At 37.6% G+C, this 26,302-nt stretch overlaps 1 protein-coding gene across 10 annotated transcripts; it reads right to left on the reverse strand.

Annotated features, from left to right (window-relative positions):
- Positions 1 to 5,647: 5,647 nt before the first annotated feature.
- On the reverse strand, positions 5,648 to 23,950 carry LOC107805611 (O-fucosyltransferase 7-like). 10 transcript variants are annotated; one of them, XR_012704025.1, is made up of 14 exons: positions 23,701 to 23,950; positions 22,901 to 22,999; positions 22,673 to 22,772; positions 22,482 to 22,549; positions 22,259 to 22,347; positions 21,945 to 22,125; positions 21,727 to 21,855; positions 21,499 to 21,632; positions 21,015 to 21,228; positions 19,612 to 19,796; positions 19,412 to 19,507; positions 17,527 to 18,963; positions 17,246 to 17,285; positions 5,648 to 5,946 (listed from the first exon to the last, which is right to left on the reverse strand). XR_012704025.1 is itself a non-coding variant. In XM_016629675.2 (12 exons), the coding sequence occupies exons 1-12, from the start codon at positions 23,848 to 23,850 to the stop codon at positions 18,810 to 18,812; spliced, it is 1,599 nt and encodes a 532-aa protein (XP_016485161.1). In that variant the 5' UTR covers positions 23,851 to 23,950; the 3' UTR covers positions 16,755 to 18,809. The 10 variants fall into 10 exon arrangements, 1 of the variants encoding a protein (XP_016485161.1); XR_012704020.1 differs by having other exon boundaries at positions 17,246 to 17,411; XR_012704024.1 differs by lacking the exon at positions 5,648 to 5,946 and adding an exon at positions 16,755 to 17,056.
- Between the last annotated feature and the right edge of the window lie 2,352 nt (positions 23,951 to 26,302).

The raw sequence follows: 26,302 nt of genomic DNA on the forward strand, positions 1-26,302 counted from the left end.
TCAAGAACAAAGCGAGTAAGTACCATAAAACAAATGATACCTATTTTGTTTTATAAGGTGCAATTTGGAGATGAATGACGTGAAAAACAGAGAAATTTTATCTAGAAAGATGCAGTAATTTGAAGACCAATGAAAAATGGCAAGAAATTCAAACCTATTTGACTTATGGGATGCCAATGCAAGAAGTTCATTAGAAAGGCATAGATTATTTGACAGTTGGACAAAATCAGTACTGTCTATCTTCCTTAGTTAGAGGTGCTTATGAAAAACTGATTTGCGATTCTACTACCATAATATAATAACCCACAAGAGAACACACTTGTTATTATTCACACCAAGGTTGAAGAAGGCTATGATTTCAATTTCTTGAGCAATCAAAATTAGCACAGACGTTTCAGGAGAAAGAGGAACCTGAGGGTTGTTTAATTCCACAACAGCCACCTGCCGCAGCTATGTAAATATTTTCAAAAGCCTATCCTTTGCTGTCACACCAATTCGACAGTTGTGCATCAACTCGTGTATTATGATGCAACAAATAATACTGGGTCATTTAGTTTCTATCAAATATATATGATGTCAATTATTTGTATGTATTCATAATACTTGAATGAATATAATAAAGACATTAAAGAAGATTAATTGGACAATTCTAGTAGTAAAACTAATCACATCATTGAAATATGCAAAGATATCCATATAAAATCAAACAATGAAATAATCTCTAAGATAGAAAATGAAATTACTATATTAAAATTTGGTTAGTGTGACAGTACCTTTTAGTACCAACTTGTGAAAACATTTACTTTAGAAGATCTCTTAAAAATACCTGCAACACAGATTATACGTGTTAGTAAGCAGTAAAGGAACATAAAGACATCAAAATAGAAGATGAATAAATTTTTAACTTATTTCTCATTTCGTTTCTTAAACGAACAATAGATTTTTTTCGCCAACATATTGAATAGTGATATATAAAAATTTATAAGAGGAAATCAGTAAGTACATTCAAATAAAGAAATAAAATACAACTATTATTACCAATATACAATAGACCCCCCTCCTTTATCCGGGCTTGGGACCGGCTGTGTTACAATATAATTTGAACACAAACGGAGTTAAAAATATTATTTTTTTCTTGATGTAAATGTCAGCCAGATCAGCTTCACAGAGTTGAAAAAAAATCACATAAATATGCAAGTAGCTTTTGTATTTATAGATTTGCAAAGATGAATGCTTTGACTTATTGATCTTGGAAAGTTTCACAATGTAAATATTCTGATTTGTATATTGTGCATAAGAAAACTATATCAGATGAGTAAAAGTTTAGGAAGGATTTGCAGATACACAAGCCAAGTCTTATTTAGCACATAGTAAATTGCAGAGAAATTATCTCAAGTCTCAAGAAAATTATTGAAATAAAGAACATAAGGCTAAATCAGGAATATAAAGAAGAAAGCTACAGACTTATAGAACTGCTTTTTGAATGATTTCGTCATACACTATGTTATATGTAGAATGGTCATCATTGTTATCTACTGTAGGTGGTCGGATTAATATTTTAATACAACTTGAGTTTCGTCTGTTGGGAGCAAATGTTCCTTTATTTCAGGCCAAGAGGGATTACATGTTATGGTCAGAAATATATCAGGCTTTCCAAAATGCTGCACTAATGCAATAACATCCATATAACGTTGACGCATATCTCTCGGACCACCCGTAAAACTTGTCGGAAGAAAGTTTTGTTTTCCTATCTTAGAAGCTTCTCTTTCGCCAAGTCTCAAGATATCTAAAAGTCCTTGTAGTACATCAATCCGAAATAAATCTTGGTTAAATGAGGCAAAATCTAATATTTGAGTTTCTACTTTTATGAATTCATCAACTGAATATTGTTGAATTAATCTACCAGAATGTAAAACTCCGTTTTCCTCATTGTCTCTCATCTGGAGTTTGTAACAGTAGTATTCACGACAAGAAACATTATTTCTTTTTCGTTTCCCCTTTTGCAGAACATCCGCTTCTATATCTAGTAGTCCATCAATTGAACACATGTTAGAGACACTCGGAAGCTACTCAGTCTCATAGTAAGCTCTCTTTCTCAATTTATTTCTAAGTTGTACGATTTTTGGAATACCGCAATGCTAGCCGTTTTGACCATAAGGAACTAAAAGTGGATATTGCAAAGGATCATAGTAACTATAATAGTAATTTACTAATTGGCTTTTGTTACCGTGAGTATAAATTCGAATATGGGGTGCAGAACTATTATTGCTCGTTTCTTGTTCTAGCCATAATGTTGTTACTTCTGACACAGTTAGCAGGTTATATACTCGTTGATCTAAGCCAGAGCCACATCTCAATGCAATATAAAAGTTTGATAATTCTGGAATATGTATTAGATATTTCAAGAAGATACAATAAGGATTTATCTTTAGTATGTCCATTAGCTTCTCAACAATCGATTGTCGAAGTATTCGATTTAATATTTCTGCATTCTCATCGTAAAAATACAATTGTAAATTTCTTGGTCGCCGATTTGTTGGAATTAAATCATTTATAAAGTGATGCATTTGACCTTGTACTCTAAATGTATAAATTTCTTGGTTTCTTTTTGCTAGTACTTTGTCATAGTTCACTCCAAGGGAAGTAAATACAAATATATTGTTGTATAATCTAAGGTAGGTACGGAAGTGTTCAGATTCTTTGGTATTGCCTAAATATAAATTCAAGAGTTCATTAGACATTTCATGTGACGTCAACTTAAATGAACTATTGTTACAACAAAATGTTGGTGGCTCATATTTAAATCTTTTGCTCCACAATATTTACAGTCTGGAACAATTTTTAAAATGGTTGCATTAGTGGGTAGTTTTCTAATGTTCCAGTTCTAACTTATTATTTTTGATTTAGAACCTGTGTATATTAGTTGCAATAATATATCATATTAGTGTTGAGAAGAGAGAGGCAGCAAGTGGTGTTATGAGATTAAATTGAGAGAAACCTAGATTAAATTGAGACAAACCTTTGTTTATGATAGTAGATATCTCTACATGATGTCGGTCACAGGGTGCACCAGAGGTCGAACCTAACATACAAATAGTTCTAATTAATATATTAAAAGGGAGTACAGTCAAGCTGGAAAAATATATTTTCACTCACTTACCATGTTCAAAAACGGAGAAGTGATTAGTAATATTTTTTCCTTTGTGACAATCAACTACTGCCCCCACAACTGAAGATATACCTGCTAATATGCAAATCCAAATGTGTTTAGCAAGAGCAAATTGTATTTAAGTACAATTATGACGAAGAACACATATATACATGCATATATTTCTGTCTACAAAGAGTGTATACGTAGATGTGTCTTTTGCTCGAATAAATCTTTTTAGGTTTCTAACCTTTCCCAGCAATGCATGGTGCCTCGACTATCGTCAGAGTTTTTTCTGTATGCAGCTCAAACCCAGCAGCTTGTTGGTATATTCAAGCAGCGCAGTCAAACCCTTTTTTAATTCAAGTTTTTTTGATCGACGACGCGTTAAAATCAATTCTTTTTTATCAACTGATAACTGCTTGTATAGATCACGTCTCCTACGGTTAATTTTAGAGACGGTTTCTATTGAGTACTGTTGCTTCCTTTTCTGCGCACAACAAGCTGACAGTAAATGCTTTTTAACAGTTGACATCTGCAGTTCAAGCAATCTATAAAACTTTAACATCAAAGCTACAATAACAACAATTTCTATATATGAAATGTTCTACAAACAGATATAGAGAGTTGTAGTTCAAAGTGTGTATTTGTTATTCTAGGCAAATAAGATGACGACCAAAACAAAGAATTCAATAGTGATAACGCTGAAAAGCAAATGAATTAATACTATAATTGTTTCTTATTATAGAATTAGTTTTTGTATATGGCAGAAACTTTGAACATTGACTATGGTTTTAGTGTAAAATAGAAAGAAGAGCACAACGATAGACGAAGCTTCTAAATATTTATTGATAACTTATACAAAAAATAGTCAAATTACTAAATGTATTAAAGTTGTTACACCACCGGAAGAAATACAAATTATTTTCAAATTTCAAATAGTTTTAAGTTGATTAGAGGAAATTATTGAAAATATGAAAAAGAATCTCTGCCATAGCTGCACTATTAGTTGCCTTAAGAGAATGAAAAGAAGAAACTTCATTCTTTCTCATTTTCTTTTGTAGACCTTTCAACTGCTAACTCAGGAATTAACTTTTAACAATTATTTCACTGTTTTGGAAAATTTGGATTCTCAAGATATATTTATCTGAGGCACAGAGCAATGGTGAACCAATATAACCAATATTTTGCCAAATACAGCCTTTGAAAATACAAGTTCCAAAATAGACATAGCCCTATCCCTCCAAATCTTCATTACAAACATACACAAGATTATTAGTTTATCATTCCAAACTAAATCCAAATAAAAAATTAGAAACCACAATCTCGAAAATAAATCATAAATCAACAAAAATAAATTTTATCATTAGGGAAAAGTAAATTTTTTTTACCTTAGATTCATTTTTGGACTCGTTGGCAGTACCTTCAGTATTTCTTGCCATAGGAAAGTTGTACCTTTAGATGTGCAAAAAAAGGGAACACATTAGATAAACCCAAAAAAAATAAACCTATTTTAGAAAACTTCATTGTTATGATGCATCACAAGTTTATCAATGGAAATATCTTGTAATAGGGGGAGAGATTAGTACAAATTCAAAGTTAATTAGATCAGATAGCATTCATGCCAAAAAGAAATAGGATTTTTTAAGAGAAGTATACGAAAAGTAGTGTATGTATTATACCAAAAATGTAATATTTTGTATTATGCGATTTCAAATGCGATCGAAGAAAAATTTAAGGAAAAGAGATGCCATTTAATCTAGATGATGTTATCTTCTTCCCAGATAGTGAAAATTAAGTGCCCCTCTAATGAAACAAAAAACTGTGTGGTTTCCTGAAAAAGATTTAAATCTAGTGTGATTTAGTGCCAACAATAAGTAAAATTTGTAGGCAAAAGTGCTTGAACAAACTAAGAGGGAGAGCAACTTGCACTTGCTCAAGATAAGGCAATATGATGGTTCATAAGAACTTTAAAATCATTTTAAGCAGCTACTGCCAAATGCCGCAAAGAATTACTATGAACTAATAAATCAAACAGTGAAACAGAGCTGTTAAAAGGTCAAAATGTAGAAAATACAAACTATTACATTTTTTTTATTTTTTACCAAGTATTGATTGGCCTTAACAAAACTTATTACCAACTGAAAAGAGAGATACAAAATCCACCACATGAACAACAATAGTTCGTCATAGAGCGTAGTAGATAATGCACTTCCACAACTGCATCAACAAAGTACGCAAATAAATAAATTCTAAATAGAGCTTCATAGATAGATTCACTGTTTCAGTGATGGCTTGGAAAATGAACAATGAGATAATTAGTTAAACTTATTTTGGTGAATAGCTGTAAAGTATCCTCTTTTCTTCTAACATGTCAAATATATAGTGTTATAAGATAAGCTACTGTCACGACCCGATCCCCGAACCCGGTCGTGATGGCGCCTCTTGTGAAGACAAGGCCAGCCAGACCAAAACGGAACACCTCTTTTAAACAGTTAATCATCATAAACAGTAATATCATATAATATAATGCTCATAAATTGCGGAATTTAACAACAATAACAACAGGAACCATCCCGACACAACCCAAACCGGGGTGTCACAAGTCATGAGCTACTACAGAATCTACTATAGGTCTACAAAGTACGAAATCCGATACAACAATTTGAAGAAAACATAAATGATAGAGGATAAGAGAGTCAAGGGGCTGCGGACGTCAACAGCTACCTCGTAACTCCAAATCACTGCCTAGCCTGGAAGGAATCAGCGCTCAGGTGCGGACTCTGCTATACCTGAATCTGCACACATGGTGCAGGGAGTAATGTGAGTACTCCGACTCAGTGAGTAATAATTACAAATAATGGCTGAAAGTATGAAAACACGTAAAGGCACAAAGCAATTCCATATCAAGCAGTAAAATCACTTAAAGCAGTAAATCAGTGAAGAAATCAAATGATATTCCTTTTTAAAACAAGTAAAATAGGTAATTTAACAAGTAATTAACAAGTAGAAATCCGCCCCTTGGGCATAGTACCAATCGCTCAGCATAGTATCAGCCCCTCGGGCTCACTCTCAGTACAGTATCAGCCCCTCGGGCTACCTCACAATCACTCAGCATAATGGTCAGCCATTGTTACCTGACCAACTTTCATCAAACAATGTCATTGTTACCACTGTTTCAAATCACATGGGTACCCCCGCTTACTGTGGATGTGCAGACTCCGGAGGGGCCCCTTACGGCCCAAGCGCTATATCAAGCCACCTCGTGGCATCATCACTCAACATATCCTCACATCACTCAAGCCACCGCATGGCATAAATAGTATCTCAGGCCCTCGGCCTCATATCACTCAGCATATCCTCACATATGGCCCTCGGCCTCACTTAGTCCAGAAATCATCATAAGCCCCTTGGGCATTAGTAAAACAGTAGTTCTCAGCCCAAAACATGATGTATAAATATCATTTAAGTTTCAAATCTGAGTAAAAGTGGCTGAGTTTGTAAAACAGTAGATATCAGCAGGACTGAGTTCAAATAATAAGTCAAACAGTAAGGAATCAGTGATAAAAATCCCCGAAGGGTCCAAATAGTTGGCACGAAGACCAATTATGGCAATCAGCCCAAATCATGATGGTAACAAATGAATTTCAGTCAAATATTCGGTAAAATCATCAATCGGGATAGACCAAGTCACAATCCCCAGTAGTGAAAACCCTACACTCATCATCCAGCGCGTATCTTGCCTAATTATAGCACAACGATGTGCAATCCGGGGTTTCAAACCCTCAGAACATCATTTACAACCATTACTCACCTCGAACTGGCTAATTCTCTAGCTCACGATACCTTTTCCCCTTGAATTGGCCTCCACGCGCATCGAATCTATCCAAAATCAGAACGAATACGTCACAATATGCTAAGGGAACAAAGCCCAAGCGAAAACATTCGAAAAAATATCAAAAATCTCGAAATTAGCAAAACCCGAGCACCGGGCCCACGTCTCGGAATCGGGTAAAATTTACATTTTCAGAATCCTCATACCCTCACGAGTCTAACCATACCAAAATTATCCAATTCCGATACAATTTGGTCCTTCAAATCATCATTTTATATTTTTGAAAGGTTCCACAATTTTCTTCCTAAATTTCATCTCAAATCACGAATTAAATGATGAATTCAGTGATAGATTCCTATACTCTAACCAAATCTGAGTTAGAATCACTTACCCCGACCAATTTCTTGAAAAACCTTCGAAAAATCGCCAAAATCCGAGCTCTCTAGGTCAAAATATCAAATAAAATCCAAAACCTCGTATTTATAGAGTATCCCTCAGATTCCGACACCGCTGACAGCACAAATATGACCGCGGTCCGTGCAAAACCAGCAGGGTCCGCGTGAAAACGACCGCGGCCGCGTAGGTCTTGCTCTACAGGGACAGGCTTTAATATTTTGGCCATAACATTCGCCACAGATGTCCAAATTGTGATATCTTTACCTTTCTGGAAACTAGACACGAAGGGCTACAACTTTCGTTTTTGAATTACCTCACAATTCCTTGTGGATCAAAAGATATGAGCTTCCTAAGTAGGACCAGCAACCTGCAGTCTTCACGACTGCGGCCGCGGCCACTTTGACGCGGCCAGCACTAGGCCAGCGCGCCCAGCGCGAAAAGGAGCACGGTCCGCGCCAAAACTGCTGCTCCCTCCATTTTTCTAAGTTACGGGGTGTCCGTACTCGCTCGAAACTCACCCGAAATCCTCTCCGAACTCGAACTAATCATTTCGATCCCATAAAACACGGATAACGAAGCGTAAAGAAGCTGAAATGGGGGTAATGGAGCGGTAACTCATGAGACGACTTGCCGGGTCGTCACATCCTCCCCAACTTAAACAAACGTTCGTCCTTGAACGAGTCAAGAAACATACCTGAAGCCTCAAACAGATGAGGATATCTGCTTCGTATCTCCCGCTTGGTCTCCCAGGTGGCCTCCTCCACGGGCCGACCTCTCCACTGCACCTTCACTAAAGCTATATCCTTTGACCTCAACTTCCGAACCTGGTGACCCAAAATAGCTACTGGCTCCACATCAAAGGTCAAATCGTCATCCAACTGAACCGTGCTGAAGTCCAAAACATGAGACGGATTCCCAATATACTTCTGGAGCATAGAAACATGAAATACCGGATGCACACTCGACAGGCTGGGTGGTAAAGCATGCTCATAAACCACCTCATCAATCCTCCGAAGCACCTCAAAAGGCCCAATGAACCGAGGACTCAACTTGCCTTTCTTCCCAAATCTCATAACACCCTTCATGGGCGAAACCTTCAGCAGGACCTTCTCACCGACCATGTAGGACACATCTCGAACCTTCCGGTCTGCATAACTCTTCTGATGTGACTGCGTTGTACGAAGCCTCTCCTGAATCACCTTCACCTTCTCTAAGTCATCCTGAACCAAATCTGTCCCCAATAGTCTAGCCTCGCCGGGCTCGAACCAACCAACCGAAGATCTACACCGCCTCCCGTACAAAGCCTCATATGGAGCCATCTGAATACTCGACTGGTAGCTGTTGTTGTAAGCAAACTCTGCAAGTGGTAGAAACGTATCCCATGAACCTCCAAAGTCAATAACACAAGCACGCAACATGTCCTCCAATATTTGAATAGTACGTTCGGACTGTCCGTCCGTCTGAGGATGAAACGCTATGCTCAACTCTACCTGAGTATCCAACTCTCTCTGCACGGTTCTCCAGAACTGCGAAGTAAATTGAGTACCTCATCTGAGATGATGGAAACAGGAACGCCATGCAACCGAACAATCTCCCGAATATAAATCCCTGCCAACCGCTCTAAAGAATAGGTAGTACACACAGGAATGAAGTGCGCAGACTTGGTCAGCCGATCCACAATCATCCAAATAGCATCGAACTTCTTCAAAGTCCGAGGAAGTCCAACCACAAAGTCCATCGTGATTCTCTCCCACTTCCACTCGGGAATAATCATCTGCTGAAATAAGTCACCCGGTCTCTGATGCTCATATTTCACCTGCTGACAGTTGAGACACCGAGCTACACATCCCACAATATCTTTCTTCATTCTTCTTCACCAATAGTGCTGCCTCAAATCCTGATACATCTTCGCGGCACCCAGATAAATGGAATACCGCGAGCTATGGGCCTCCTCCAAAATCAGCTCTCTAAGCCCATCCACATTGGGCACATATATCCGGCCCTGCATCCTCAACACACCATCATCACCGACGGTCACATCTTTGGCATAATCATGCTGAACTCTGTCCCTAAGGACAAGAAAATGCGGATCATCATACTGGCACTCTCTGATGCGATCATATAAAGAAGACCGAGAAACCACACAAGCCAACACCCGACTAGGCTCCGAAATATCCAACCTCACGAACCGATTGGCCAGGGACTGAACATCAACCGCAAGAGGTCTCTCCCCAATTGGAATATATGCCAAACTCCCCATACTCACTGCCTTTCGGCTCAAAGCATTGGCCACCACATTGGCCTTTCGCGGATGGTACAATATAGTGATATCATAATCCTTAAGCAACTCCAACCATCTCCACTGCCTCAAATTAAGATCCTTTTGATTGAACAAATGTTGAAGACTGTGATGATCAGTGAACACCTCACAAGATACGCCATACAAGTAATGCCTCCAAATCTTCAATGCGTGAACGATGGCAACCAACTCCAAATCATGAACGGGGTAGTTCTTTTTATGGGGCTTCAACTGCCGAGAAGCATAAGCAATAACTCTTCCCTCCTTCATCAACACACAACCAATCCCAACTCTTGAAGCATCACAATACACAGTATATGAACCTGAAGCTGATGGTAAAACCAGCACTGGAGCTGTGGTCAAGGCTGTCTTGAGCTTCTGAAAGCTCTCCTCACACTCGTCCGACCATACGAATGGAGCACCCTTCTGAGTCAACTTGGTCAAGGGCGATGCAATGGAGGAAAATCCCTGAATAAACCGGCGATAATAGCCTGATAACCCAAGAAAGCTACGAATCTTTATGGCTGGGGATGGTCTGGGCCAACTCTGGACCGCCTCTATCTTCTTCGAATCAACCTGTATACCCTCGCTGGACACCACGTGCCCCAAGAAAGCCACTGAACTGAGCCAAAACTCACACTTGGAGAATTTTGCATAAAGCTTCTCCTCCCTCAGTCTCTGTAACACAACTCTCAAAAGCTCCGCGTGCTCCTCCTAACTACGCGAGTACATCAGGATATCATCAATGAATATAATAACGAGCGAATCCAGATAAGGCCGAAATACACTGTTCATCAAATGCATGAATGCTGCTGGGGCATTGGTTAGCCCGAAGGACATAACAAGAAACTCATAATGACCATATCTGGTCCTGAAAGCAGTCTTAAGAATATCTGAATCCCTGATCTTCAACTGGTGATAACCCGAACAGAGATCAATCTTGGAGAACACCCTCGCTCCCTGAAACTGATCAAATAAATCATCAATGCGAGGCAAATGATACTTGTTCTTAATTGTTACTTTGTTCAATTGCCTATAATCAATGCACATTCTCATCGTGCCATCCTTCTTCTTCACAAACAAAACCGGTGCACCCCAAGGGGACACACTAGGCCGAATGAACCCCTTATCTAGGAGTTCCTGAAGCTGTTCTTTCAATTCCTTCAACTCTGCTGGTGCCATACGATATGGCGGAATAGAAATGGGCTGAGTGCCCGGCACCAGGTCAATACCAAAATCAATATCCCTGTCCGATGGCATGCCCGGCAGGCCTGCAGGAAAAATATCGGGAAAATCCCTCACAACTGGGACAGAATCAATACTAGGAGTCTCAGCTCCAACATCCCTCACAAATGCTAGATATGAAAGGCAACCCTTCCCAACCATACGTTGGGCCTTCAAGAATGAGATCACTCTACTAGGGATATAATCAGTCAGACCACGCCACTCGATCCGCGGTACACCCGGCATAGCCAAAGTGACTGTCTTAGCATGACAGTCTAGAATAGCATGACACGGAAATAGCCAATCCATGCCCAAAATAACATCAAAGTCAACCATGCTCAATAGCAATAAATCAACTCGGGTCTCCAGACCCCCAATAATCACAATACATGACTGGTACACACGGTCCACAACAATAGTATCTCCCACCGGGGTAGATACATGAATAGGTAAAGAAAGAAACTCTCGGGGCGTACCCCAAATAATGAGCAAAATATGAGGACACACAAGAATAGGTGGAACCGGGATCGAATAATACCGAGGCATCTCTGTGGCAGATTGGAACAATATAGCTCTTAACCGTGCAATCAACTTAATTAATAGTAAACTCCCCAACTTGGATCAAAGCCATATAACAAAATGCACTCAATAAATCATAACGCACATACTCTATTGTTGCTGTAATACCATAGTGAGATTGAACTCACTCCTTCATAAGCTTGTGGAAACACAAATCATCTGGAATTTTTAACTCTTCTGCAATTCTTGTATTCACTCACATAACAGTTAAGCCCACTCTCTAGGCAGCACAATTTAGATTTCATTGCATATTCTTCACTTGTAAATGAGATCTTCTAATAGCCAACATAAGGATCACACCACCTTAGAACACTCCGCAGGAGATAACCCACCTGTTTTGCCTCCAATTAACATTTTGTATACCTTCCACTGCCATACACATTACACAGTCACTTAATCTTTCTGAGTCCAAATGCATACCGTAACATGAAATTTACTTCACTCCAAATAGGAGACATGAAAAGATTATTCACGCGCCCATAACTCGGGGATACACATCCAATTACAATGGAAATCAAACACTTAATGGTTCATCTATCATCCAGCAGACCTTCCTCGCCACTTCCGAGTCATATAGATACATCTCGCAGTATTGACATACTCATCACGTAGCTATCCAGCCGTCATTCAAACCAATAGGGGAAATACCGAACATATAAGTTCAAAACACTTGCTCACACAATCAACACCTCGGTGCTCAAGCCATAGGCAAAGATCCGACCTCAAGTCCTACAGACCGGCCCAACATCAACTCATAGAGATCACATCTCGCCCCTCGATCGGGGAATCACAAGTTGTTTATGCATATCTGATACTGAGCGCTCATACGCGCATACGAACACGTGGAAGGAATTTCAAGAGTTACTTTTCAAGCTGAATCAAGGAAGCACGATAAGAGTTTCAAGAATATGAAATTTTTCCTAAAGGTTCTGCACCCTCTCGAGGATAAATACAGATGTCTCCGTACCGATCCGTGAGACTCTACTAAACCTGCTCAAGACTCGTGAGACCTAAGTAACCTAGGCTCTGATACCAACTTGTCACGACCCGATCCCCTAACCCGGTCGTGATGGCGCCTCTCGTGAAGACAAGGCCAGCCAGACCAAAACGGAACACCTCTTTTAAACAGTTAATCATCATAAACAGTAATATCATATAATATAATGCTCATAAATTGTGGAATTTAACGATAATAACAGCAGGAATCATTCCGACACAGCCCAAACTGGGGTGTCACAAGTCATGAGCTACTACAGAATCTACTATAGGTCTACAAAGTACGGAATCCGATACAACAGTTTGAAGAAAACATAAATGATAGAGGATAAGAGAGTCAAGGGGCTGCGGACGTCAACAGCTACCTCGTAACTCCAAATCATTGCCTAGCCTGGAAGGAATCAGCGCTCAGGTGCGGACTATGCTATACCCGAATCGGCACACATGGTGCAGGGAGTAATGTGAGTACTCCGACTCAGTGAGTAATAATTACAAATAATGGCTGAAAGTATGAAAACACGTAAAGGCACAAAGCAATTCCATATCAAGCAGTAAAATCACTTAAAGCAGTAAATTAGTGAAGAAATTAAACGATATTCCTTTTTAAAACAAGTAAAACAGGTAATTTAACAGGTAATTAACAAGTAGAAATCCGCCCCTCGGGCACAGTATCAATCGCTCAGCATAGTATCAGCCCCTCGGGCTCACTCTCAGTATAGTATCAGCCCCGCGGGCGACCTCACAATCACTCAGCATAATGGTCAGCCATTGTTACCTGACCAACTTTCATCAAACAGTGTCATTGTTACCACTGTTTCAAATCACATGGGTACCCGCGCTCACTGTGGGTGTGCAGACTCCGGAGGGGCCCCTTATGGCCCAAGTGCTATATCAAGCCACCTCGTGGCATCATCACTCAACATATCCTCACATCACTCAAGCCACCGCATGGCATAAATAGTATCTCAGGCCCTCGGCCTCATATCACTCAGCATATCCTCACATATGGCCCTCGGCCTCACTTAGTCCAGAAATCATCATAAGCCCCTTGGGCATTAGTAAAACAGTAGTTCTCAGCCCAAAACATGATGTAGAAATATCATTTAAGTTTCAAATCTGAGTAAAAGTGGCTGAGTTTGTAAAACAGTAGATATCAACAGGACTGAGTTCAAATAATAAGTCAAGCAGTAAGGAATCAATGATAAAAATTCCCGAAGGGTCCAAATAGTTGGCACGAAGCCCAATTATGGCAATCAGCCCAAATCATGATGGTAACAAATGAATTTCAGTTAAATATTCGGTAAAATCATCAATCGGGATGGACCAAGTCACAATCCCCATTAGTGAAAACACCACGCTCATCATCCAGCGCGTATCTTGCCTCAATATAGCACTAAGATGTGCAATCCACGGTTTCAAACCCTCAGAACATCCTTTACAACCATTACTCACCTCGAACTAGCTAATTCTCTAGCTCATGACGCCTTTGCCCCTTGAATTGGCCTCCACGCGCGTCGAATATATCCAAAATCAGAACGAATACGTCACAATATGCTAAGGGAACAAAGCCCAAGCGAAAACATTCGAAAAAAATATCAAAAATCTCGAAATTAGCAAAACCCGAGCCCCGGGCCCACGTCTCGGAATCGGGTAAAATTTACATTTTCAGAATCCTCATACCCTCATGAGTCTAACCATACCAAAATTATCCAATTCCGATACCATTTGGTTCTTCAAATCATCATTTTACATTTTTGAAAGGTTCCACAATTTTCTTCCCAAATTCCATCAATCACGAATTAAATGATGAATTCAGTGATAGATTCCTGTACTCTAACCAAATCTGAGTTAGAATCACTTACCCCGACCAATTTCTTGAAAAACCTTCGAAAAATCGCCAAAATCCGAGCTCTCTAGGTCAAAATATCAAGTAAAACCCAAAACCTCGTATTTATAGAGTACCCCTCGGATTCCGACACCGCTGACCACACAAAAATGACCGCGGTCCGCGCAAAACCAGCGGGGTCCGCGCGAAAACGACCGCGCCCGCGCAGGTCTTGCTCTACAGGGACATGCTTTAGTATTTACCTTTAGTATTTACCTTTAGTATTTAGCCATACCTTTCGTAAAAATGTCCAAATTGCGATATCTTTACCTTTCTGGAAACTAGACACGAAGGGCTATAACTTTCGTTTTTGAATCACCTCAAAATTCCTTGTGGATCAAAAGATATGAGCTTCCGAAGTAGGACCAGCAACCTGCAGTCTTCACGACCGCGGCCGCGGCCACTTTGACGCGTCCAACACTAGGCCAGCGCGCCCAGCGTGAAAAGGAGCGCGGTCCGCGCCAAAACTGCTGCTCCCTCCATTTTTCTAAGTTCCGGGGTGTCCGTACTCGCTCGAAACTCACTCGAAACACACCCGAGGCCCCCGGGACCTCAACCAAAAGCACCAATGCATCCTAAACATTATTCAACCTCGTTCCAATCATCAAAACACCTCGACTAACACCAAAATCATCAAATCACATCGAATTCAAGCCTATGAATCTCAAGAACTTCCAAATTCCATTTTTGATCAAAAACCCAACCAAACCACGTCCGAATGACCTCAAATTTTGCAGACAAGTCCAAAATGACATAACGAAGCTACAGAAACTCTCGGAATTCCATTTCGACCCTCGGATCAAAATCTCACCTATCAACCGGAATTCGCCAAAATACTAACTTTGCCAATTCAAGCCTAATTCTACACTGTACCTCCAAAACCACTTCCGATCACTCTCCTAAGTCACAAATCACCTCCCAAAGCTAACCGAACCATCGGAACTCACATCTGAACCCTCTAACACATAAGTCAACATTCGGTTGACTTTTCCAACTTAAGCCTTCTTAAAAGAGACTAAGTGTCTCATTTCGTACCAAATCCTCTCCGAACTCGAACTAATCATCTCGATCCCATAAAACACGGATAACGAAGCGTAAAGAAGCTGAAATGGGGAAAATGGAGCGGTAACTCATGAGACGACTAGCCGGGTCATCACAGCTACATTTTGCCCATTCAAATTATGTTTATAATCACTCACCAAGATACACATGTAGTTATATTTAATTTCACATGGAGATTGAATACTTTGATAACCACTTTTGAAATAGCATATTCAAAATATTTTTTGGGTGACCCAAAGTCATGTTGTTTAAATATATCTATGCTTCCAAGTTCAAATATGCAATAAAAAGGTGACAACAATTCCTGATGTATCCATTGTTCTTATGATGCAAGAGGAATATGAATTTCCAAAAAAAGGTTCATGGTAACTGGAATGCAGTTTGTCACTTGAACTATCATGTATGGTTTCTATGAACTGCTTTGGTAATTGCATGGTTTCTATGAACTGCTTTGGTAATTTCAGTCTTTGGTAATGCTCAATCTTGAAGACTATGGGCGACTAAGCTTAGGGCAGATCTTATTTTCACATAGTTTCATTAGTGCTTTCTACTTTCGTTTCCACCTTTTTAATAAATCTTCAACCTTTATCTCCCTTCTCTTTAAGGTATGAGAGAAGTGAGAACAGAGATGATGAAGAGGTACATTATTTTTGTATACTCTGTACTTTTGGTTAAAAAAATTCATGTAAGTAACTGTAGGAACTGATCGAAGTCCATCAATTAGTTCAATATCTACAATCTATGCAAGAAAATTAGAAGTCAAATGAGATGCATAGCAACAAGTTATAGTAGATTTGCTATAGAAGTCTTTATTAGTTATCTGCTAATACACTTAGGATTACAATTTTATAATCAGTTCCACAAATAAGCTATGAACATTCATGTTACCTTCTCAAAAAAAAAAAATGAAGATTTTCCATGACTTCATGTTTTAAGTTAGTTCTTGACAAAGTTTAATGAAAGATGGTAACATTGTAGACTTCCAGTTAAATATACGCTAAAATTGTGGGAGTGCACAAAAGATTAAAGATGACCAAGTCTCTGTGTGTGTGTATTTACTTAATTTCTCCATATGAGTTCTTTCCTACATGCTAACAATTAAACATCACAGTTTCTATGGCCGGATAGATTGTCAAATCTAATAGTGAATATAGCTTAGCTCAGAATTCACTTTTTTTTTATCAAAAAAGACAATGAGCTCATATTCACATTACTTGGTAATAATAAAAAAAAATACAATGAGCTCATAATGACCTCCAAATTGTTAAAATCTCAGTTTTCTCACTACTCTTTTCATAAACTAAACAAAACTTCGCTTGTTAGAGAAATCTCAGAGGAAGCATATCAATATCCTTTCCTCTTATACATAAGAAAGACTTAATTTTTAGATTATCCATAAAGAAAGTTTACATATCAGTACATTGAACATTGCTGGTTTAAACCCCTATGCGTGGCCCAAAGTACCACCAAAATTTCAACTGATATTAAAATTTTGAACCCATAATCTCAACTCAATGGACAACCAATTGTCATCCTCTGTATTTGTTAGTTTTCCTTATTGGGAAAATCCATATTGAATAGGAAGGTGCAGAGAACTTCAATTAATGGATGATCTCCAGAATAGCAAAGTCGCTACCAAAGCAATAAAGAGCTTAAACGTTAGATAATCGAAGGAAATCCCAATTTCTTTTTTAGCTATTTTTGAATTTCACAAAATTAACATAAAATTACAATTTAATTGCGAGCAACAAATCAGCAAGAACCCAAAAATAAAACAATCATAGTCACATATAATGAAAAAAGAGAGAACAATAAACTAACCTTTCAGCCATAAGATTATGTCAATTGAGCAACTACTGAACTGCAAAACCCCAAACAAAACCCTAATTTTTTGTTACAACGAAAGAAGCAGAAGCCAAAGGAATTCTGAGCGAAGATCAGCAGTGACTGTCAACCATGTGATTATGTCAATTTAGCAACTAAGGAACTACAAAAATCCAAGCCAAACACCAATTATTTCTTACAGCGAAGAAGAAGGTTGTGGAATTCTGAGCGAAGAGAGAAAAAAACATAGCAAATTTAATTCTGCACTTTGAAATTACCTATTTAATTCTTCTGTGAAAGATACAAATCAGATAGAGAAAAACAAAGAAGATGAACCGATAGAGATAGAGAGTGACCTATCTGTCATACTGAAGTACCGCAGATAAATCAGTAATGCGGCAGCTGTCATATTGATCACACGCGTTAGCTTTCAGCCAAATTTAGGAGCAGTATGAAATGACCAGAATACCCTTTAGCAGCAAGCACACATGACGACCTTGAGCTGCTTCTCCCGCTCTTCTATATATTAGTAATAATACAGTGTTGAGTCATAACGTGGCGATGCTGTTTTAACCCAACAAGAAGCCAAACTATTCCATCGCATATCAAATCACATCTGCGAATTTGTGTGTTCAAATCGGTCTTGATGTCATGAGCAATTTACAAACTAGCTTGCAGAAAGGAAGTTTACTGATCTCCCGTACTTCACTGCACCTTTTTTGTACAAAGAAGCTTTATGATAGACTTAGAAACAAATTTTTGCTATTAGTTGAAATCTATCAGGAGGAATGAACAAAATGAAGTGCATCAGCACCAGGTCTATATCTGTTCTTCACCCTCCAGTGGTTGCAGAACATATATAACGTCTAATCCCCAATGGATAACATAGTAAAAAATACAACAGATTAAGACGATAAAACGCAACAATTACTTACATATTGTTATACCAGAAAAGGAAATCCAACTTACCTTGACAAAACCGTTAGAAATAACAGCAGTAATCTTTTTCGATCAATAATGAATCTATCAAATTCGTTTTAGGTTCTAGGGACTGGTGCATAATTCCGATAGCAGGATCATGAGTTTAAATACTACAATCACGTTTCATATCAAGGTGACCTCTTATGGGGCTTGGCTTCAAATATGCATTGAGACCCACATCTGTAGTTCTGTTGCTTTAGTACAGAGAGAAGCAGCAGCAATAATTGCTCAAGTCTGGGTATCAGTAGTCAGGTAAAAGTGGATTTTGTGCATGGTGTACTCAATGGAGTCAGTTATAACATCAATATACCATGCAGGGAAGATTCAATCAATATTATTCTTTTACTGAAAATGTCCAAGAATGAAAAAGAAAAAGCTCCAATGTACAAGTGCACCCTTGTGCTTCTCCCTCCCTCTACATAATATATGACTGCTTATTTATTCAATTTGATCAACTTCCCCTGCATGGAAAGTCTCATCTCAATAGAAATCATGTACTCTTTTATCATCTATACCTCCAAGTCTGTATATATACATCTGCATTGCTGATGCCTGGTCGAGCTTCAATGCTAGTATGATCTTACACGATAGCATGAGACTTGTTTGAGTATGATGGCTCATTTTGACATAAACAATCTGGTAAAGGATTTACATAAAATGCCTCCTCTGAACGGAACCTATCCATTCCCTTCCTTCCTGAAATCGGTCCTTTTCGCTTCCTAGGCGATCCTTGCCTGAGCAACCAACAACAAACTATTGAGGTTATATTATATTGATTCATCGTTAAAAATTACCAATATAACCACTATAAGCAGAGGAAGAATAAGATAAGATTATGCATCCATAAAGGCAATATCTTGGTCATCCAATGGCAGACCGTCATTCAAATCCCAATACAAACAAAACAAAGCTTGACATAACATACCTTTATGGCTTTAAATAAATGTGAAAATGGAAGGCTAATTTCAGACTATGAAAATCCTATTGCAGGCCTTTGGTCAAATACACCACAATACATGACCAGCCTCGAGAAACATAGGACAAGAATAAGAGCAAGCAGTAACTATTACTATTCTAGTATTCTTGTAAAAACATCTTATTACTAAAATTTTCCACGGCTAAAAGAGCATTCATGTCATGAGTTAAACATCACTTAGGATAACAAATTTTACTTTGACATACCTTGTTCTGTGAACTTCAATAATGCGATCAGACAGTTTTTTCCCCTCTATCATTGTACCTTGGTCAACTTTGTTGACAAGCCGGACGAGAGCTTTCCTGATCAATTCCATGAAAATATTTAGCAGCTAGTTCGAATCTTGATAGCAGAGTATTCCATGAAAAGGATATTGATAAAACGTGTTCAGGAAAAAAAATCTTGCCTATCAGGAGATATTGTTTTCCTGTGCCCCAGAAACCGACGATGTCCCTCAACTGCTCTTGCCATATTCCCTGAGTACGAAGGAATGAATATGTCACTCTCAACTGACACAATATAATCTATTGCAGCTAATTGAGATGCATGCTTGCTGAATGGTTCAAGCTCATCATAAGACGCCAACTTTTCCTGCAAAACACAAAGATTGTTCATTTAATTAAGCAGGCAGTAAATGTCGATATGAAGGGGAAGATATTGGATTAGGAAATGAGATGGGTTCTTTACAATAAAAATGCATTTTCAAGTTAAAGGAACACATCTTGGAATACTTCATCAAAATCCGTTTCCTTTGATTAAGGGAAAAAGGGTCACGTAAACCATTAGTTAGTCTTGAAGAGTGAGTAGATTTTACTAGGATAGGTGAATGCTGAGAAGAATCTAACTTTTCTTTTCATATCATTTCTTTAGTTAATGGAAATTTCCATATTGACAGAGTTTGACACGATCATCAAGTCTCAACAACAACACCAAGTGAAATCCCACAAATGGGATCTGGGGAGGGAATGTGTACGCAAATCTTACCCCTACCTTATGAAGGTAGAGAGGTTGTTTCCAGTAGACCCTCGGCTCAATCATCAAGTCTCATGTAAATCTATATGGTTTGACAAATTTACTTTTCCACTCCTAAATGGAACAATCTACCAGTTCAATAGATGAACTTTCCCTTTTTATTGATAAGCGAGAAATCCTCGAGGTCTAGTGGCACACGGTTCGAAACATAGTGGAGGTTTGGCTTCTCACGCAACCTATCAATCTACACTACCAAGCTGGCAACATTACTAGTCACATTGAAAGTGCTGTCTGTCTGTCTCAACAATTACAACATTATGATTTCGCTGTAAGGTAATACTTCTATCAGCCATATCTCAAAACAGCTATCAGTTAGCTCAGTAAAGATGTTCAACAGGATATGCTGAGGTAAGTATACCTGCTCACTTATACTGCATTCTCTCTTTGGATCCAAATAGAATCTCACACTTGGTTTCAAAAGCAGATATCAACAACCAGCAACAGAACCAGTTTTTTTTTCAATAAACAACTACCAACGAAAACCTTAAGGGATATCATAGCGATGTATATTAGTGACAGAACGTTAAACTGTAGTTTGATTTTACATATTTGACAAAAAGAAAGTGTTCATATTAAAGCTAATTGATGGTATTTGGTGTTAGAGGTTAATCTAGTAGCTCATAAAAGCTTTCAATCTTAGGACTTTGCAGGTCAGAAAATATAAGTTTATGGGCGTCCACTGTCACAGTGATTGACTCCTAAATTTTTAGAAATAATGATCACAGAAATAAGAAAAACATAAAACAACTATTTGAGGTTAGTTTGCAGACAACAAACCTTGTTCATTAATAAGGGATAGCGAGACTGTAGATCAGACATATGGGAATCACCCCCATATATCTCTCCTGCAGCAATGTAAATCGGGGTGTTCGATGTGAACCCAAGAGCAGAAAGGAACATCCCCACCTCCCGTGGAGATAATGGACAATAGCCTTTGCCTCTTTGTTCTACAGGGTCGATGTCTTTCACTTTCCACCATGGGATGCTTTCCCTATAAATGATGAAGGCAATGAAATAAAAGCAACAACAACAAACTTAGTGTCATCCCACAAAGTGTGGTCTGGGAGGGGTAGATCGTACGCAAACCTTACCCTTACCTCGTGAAAGTAGAGCGGTTGTTTCCGATAATGAAATAAAAGCAACTTGCTATTAAATTCAAATAGTCTAAGTCATGTGCATTCTGTCTTTCTAGAAGACATTTCTTACAAGCATATGCTTCTAAATTTCAAACATGAGTTAGCTTCGTGTCATAATAACCTACCTGATTGCCCTTAGTTCTTCAGCTTCTTCTGGGGATAGATCATGTGTGCATCCACTAAAGGCAAGCATGTCTTTTTCATAGCGCAAATGTAAAGCAATGTATGGACCATAGGTTCGCATACGATCTACCAACAACTGCGAATAAAAGAGTGTATGACATGAAAGACTGTGACAATATAACAGTGGAGATATTACAGAAACAATAATAAGCATAAACAAACATGATCACCTTTCCCATTGCTTCGATTTGGGGAGAAAATCGGAGGGCTTGATAGCAAGCACGGCAGCGCAACTTCTGAATATCAGGAGGCAGGTTATTATTTGCCAGCCTTGAGTCAGACTTGGCTGCTCGAATTACCTACAAAATTATTTCGGATATATTAGCCATAATAAAGTTTTTTTCCTTTTTTGTGGTTTCCTTGTGTGAAAAAAGTGCAAGATATGTACCTGGTATTCATCCCACATGGTAGCTATCTCCTTCTCATAGTAATCTACACCAGACCAACTTCTGAAATGCTTAACAGCTCTAGCTGCAGATGCAAGTTCCTTTGGTAGCTTTTTGACAATCCTTACATCATTTGCCAAAGAATTAATGAAATGGTCTTCATCAAACACATCAGAGAATTTGCTGCAATTCAAGAGCAGAAGAGTAAGTGTATACACATTCACAAGTTCTGCTGATTAAACATAATAGGATGAAAAGTATGCTACTATTCCTTTGCAAGTTGACACTCATGAACAATAAAAGTATCATTGCAGACCTAGAGTCCTTCCAAAGTGAGCGCTTATCAAGCTCCGGGATTACAAGAGTAGCATTTATGATACGAGCAACAGCAACCATGTCACATATCTACAAAACAACAATAACTGCTTTCAGTTCAAACAATGACATACCAAACTTATGCATAAACACATGTATGGCTAAACTGTTAGCGGAAAAATTTCCAAAAAAAGATACATCTAAGGGAGTAGAAAAATACAGACCCCGGCCCTCATCTGATTGAGTCCACCATTAGTATGAACGAGCAGGTAGCCTCGAGATTCTGGAGGAGCTGGAGATTAAATGCACTATTATGAAAGATAAGCAACAGAATGATCCTATTTTATGTTTGCTACAAGGATGACTAAAGCTATTTTGAAATATTTGTTGATAGGAAAAAGCTGAAATGACTTACAAGTATATGATGAAGTTGGTGCAACACAACGAACATAGTCTCGATTTGGAGGCGGTTTCCATAACTTATCCAAGGTCCAATTCCAATTTGCACCATCCAACTGTCAAATCTAAAGGAGTGAAAACATGAAAGATATATAACTACTCTCAATTTACTTAGAGGAAAAGAAATCTTTTTTTTTTAAAGTGAGATATTAAAACTTTAATATACTTTGAAAGAACATACAACCTTGCTAGCAGTAACAGGAGCTTTTGAGAAATGGGGTGGAGCAAATTCTTCAATCCAGCTTCGCTCTCCGCTCAATCTTTGGTACGACAACTCATGCTGCTACAAATATTTAGGCACCACAGATCAGTAATAAAATCATACTGAACAATCCTAAACGACAATAATAACAACTCGATACGCATTAATCTCTGTATCCTTCACCTCTGTTTTAAGCCCAATAAATAACAACTATCGACGGCGACCCGTGGAATCCCACAAGTGGGGTATGGGATAAACCCAATAAATAAACACGTCTAAACAAGAAAGGGGAGCCTTGTAACTAACACTAAAGTTGTCTCCATGTGACTTATAGATCACGGCTTGGAGCCATGGAAGCAGCCACTCATGCTTGCATTAGGGTAGGTTGTCTACGTCACAACTTAGGAGTGCGGCCCTTCCCGGACCCTACATGAATGTAGGATGTTTTATGCACAAGATTGCCAAAAACGCCTAAACAAACCAAAAATATAAAAAACAAACAAAAGACTTTGGAAAGTATTTTCTAATATCAAGAATCACCAAAAGAATACAGTAGCTTGATGGAAAATGTGAAATGGAAATAAGAAACAAAATTGACAAAACGGATGCACAATTTTTTCAATGTACATCAAAAGTAAAATATTAATAAGACACACACACACACACATTGAAATAATAAAAATGGTCAAAACAAAGATCAAGAAAACTGAGGAAAAACAAGCTGAAGAAACATTTATTACATAAAGAAGAATAGAGAAAGTGTAGAAAGATTGTTGTAGTACCATAGGAAGTTTGTTGTGAGGGAAGCTAGTAACATCAAAGGAAGGGACATGAACATGTACGGATAGCAGAGACACAAAAGTTATTACAGCAATGGCACAACTTAACACCTTTCGAACTGAATTCCTCCACCTTTTCTTCTTCTGCTGCATATCCACCAACCCCAATGCCAATAACTATCTTGTATATTTCTATGAGAAGTTGGCTGCTGCTGATTTTGATTCTTTTTTCTTGGTTTCACTTCTGCTTTTGTATTCTCTGACTTTGGGCTTTAGCGTTTTTTTTTCTTCTTATATTGTATTTATTAATGTCAAATTAATAATGGCTAGCACTTTGCGGGGGAGTACCTATTATTTTATTTGACACCATTTTCTATTTATTTGTCTTAAAATGAATGATAAGTTCGTATATTTTAAAATAACTTCATCTTTATTTTTTTTTTACTTTTAATAGTATTGTTTTATATCATAAATGTCCTCGGTATGTTTTACCATAAGTTTAAAAAAAGAATTCTTAAAACAGTCAAGCATCTTCACATAAGATCGGACAGATTCACAGATGGAGAACCTTATTTTATGTATGAGATTTTCAAGAAATTTTTAACATAATTATATTTTTGAACAGTCTTCAAAATCCTTTACAATTCAATTCATTGTTTTATTCATAACTTAACAGCTTGTTTGGATGGTTGTTACCAGTTGTATCGTATCGTATTGTTACTTTAAATACAATGTTTGTTTTGATTGTTACTTAAATTTTATTGTATCGTATCGTTAAATCTGTCGTTACGTAACGATGAAATGTGTCACTTTATGTAACGACCGATTTGGTGTGGTCGTGTCGTTTCCTTGTGTTTTTCTCTCAATCTCACCCTTCATTATTATTAAATAATTTTATTTTATCATTTACCCTATCTTTTTATATACTATCTCATAATTTTTCTTTATAATATTGCAAGTTTATTCATTATATTACTGGTGCATGATACCATAAAACGACCGCAAAACGACACAATCCATCCAAACATTGTATTCATCAAACGATACAGTACAATACAATACAATACATTATGAAACGATATGTAACAATTATAATTTACCCAACTGCATTAACTTTTGAAGTAGTTGTTAATTAGGGGTTTTCTTCTACTAATATTTATATAATATTAGTAATTACTTTAATATTTTAAATTCCATGTCTACAAGATAAATAAGAGAGAAAGGGAAAATAAGGAAGGTTGGAGGAAATTACGGAAAATCACTGAAAATGTGCTAATTCAATTGGAGTCAGGCAACTTCAAAAAGAAAAGAAGAGACTAATAGATAATCATTATCTCTTTCTAACCTAGTTTACCTCTAACTATAACTCCTACTTTGTCTATCAAATTCAAAGCTTTTATTAATTTTAAGATCCAAAATACTCCTAAGGAGCTACCATAAGAAAAGAGTTATTTTTTTACTATAAGTGTACTAGCTTAAGATATTCATAACCATATTAAGAAGAGATAATTGAAATGAATATCTTGTACTGCTATTTTCTGTATACAAAAAACTCATTTTTTTTCAAAGAACTTACTTAGTACAAAAAGAAAATAGTCATTCTTGTAACTTTTTTCTCATTATTTGACCAGGAAAAGAAGATTAGTTTATGGAAGGAAAATGGTTGCTATTTTCGAGAGGATTTTTATTTAGTTCCTAATTGCCTAGCAAGAAAATCGTTGACTATCAAACATCTATAAGTATCAAAGAACAATAAATATCTTATTTAGATATGTTTTGAAATGTAAATCCTTACGTGCAAACAAGTACTCTTAGATTGTTTTAACAAAATTACTTTCTTTTGTCATTAACCCATGTTCCAAAACATTTAAGAATTCTGTTTAAGTTTCTAAATAGTTGCATCATTAATTCAGCAGGACTTAAATAAAGAACAAGAAGACTACCTCAAACAGAAAATTAGTGCACTGCCCAAATGAGTGGCACATTGCTTCTAGTTTTGACTTTTATAGTCCCTATAGTAATTTATTTGACATTAATTATCCGGTTAAGTACGAACTTTAAGAAATACTGTAAAAGAAGATTTTTAAGTCATAATTAGATATGCTTAAAAAATAGTACTACTTACTAAAATATTAAATGTAGCCTTAGTACTAACTTAAGTACATTTGTTTATATAGAAGTACCGTGGGAGATATATGGTGCAGATCTAGGAGTCCGGAACCAAAGTGTTGCTTTTTTGAACTCAAAATACAAAAATAGGTGAAAAAATCAACTGATGAGCAATTTATATATAACGCATGAGTTGAATGCGCTATACCTTAACGACACGTTTGTCCCGTTAAAGTGCAACACATGCGCTATATTTAAACTTTACTGACCCACCACTAATGGATTTGAACTTTACTGACCCACCAATAATTGAGGGTATAGCGCATGCATAATACGCGCCACATATACAGCGCATATCATGCATGTGCTATACCCTCAATTATTGGAGCCCTCGAATTGATTTTTTGCTTATTTAAGGTGTTTCATTGTTTCGTTAAAAATCCATTCAAGATCCTCCAGGTCTTCCGAAATATTTGTTTGCTTAACTTTTTTTATA

This window comes from Nicotiana tabacum, chromosome 20 (assembly GCF_000715075.1).
Source record: "Nicotiana tabacum cultivar K326 chromosome 20, ASM71507v2, whole genome shotgun sequence".
Lineage (NCBI taxonomy): Eukaryota > Viridiplantae > Streptophyta > Magnoliopsida > Solanales > Solanaceae > Nicotiana > Nicotiana tabacum.

Bases quoted from the DNA above. Each gene is read 5' to 3' on its own strand.
- LOC107805611 (XM_016629675.2), bottom strand. From the start codon at position 23,850: ATGCAGCAGAAGAAGAAAAGGTGGAGGAATTCAGTTCGAAAGGTGTTA. The intron at 22,773-22,900 runs GTTGTATGTTCT...TAGATTTGACAG, and splicing joins CTCCTGTTACTGCTAGCAAG to TTGGATGGTGCAAATTGGAA. The intron at 19,508-19,611 runs GCAAGATTTTTT...GGAATTGATCAG, and splicing joins AAAACAATATCTCCTGATAG to GAAAGCTCTCGTCCGGCTTG.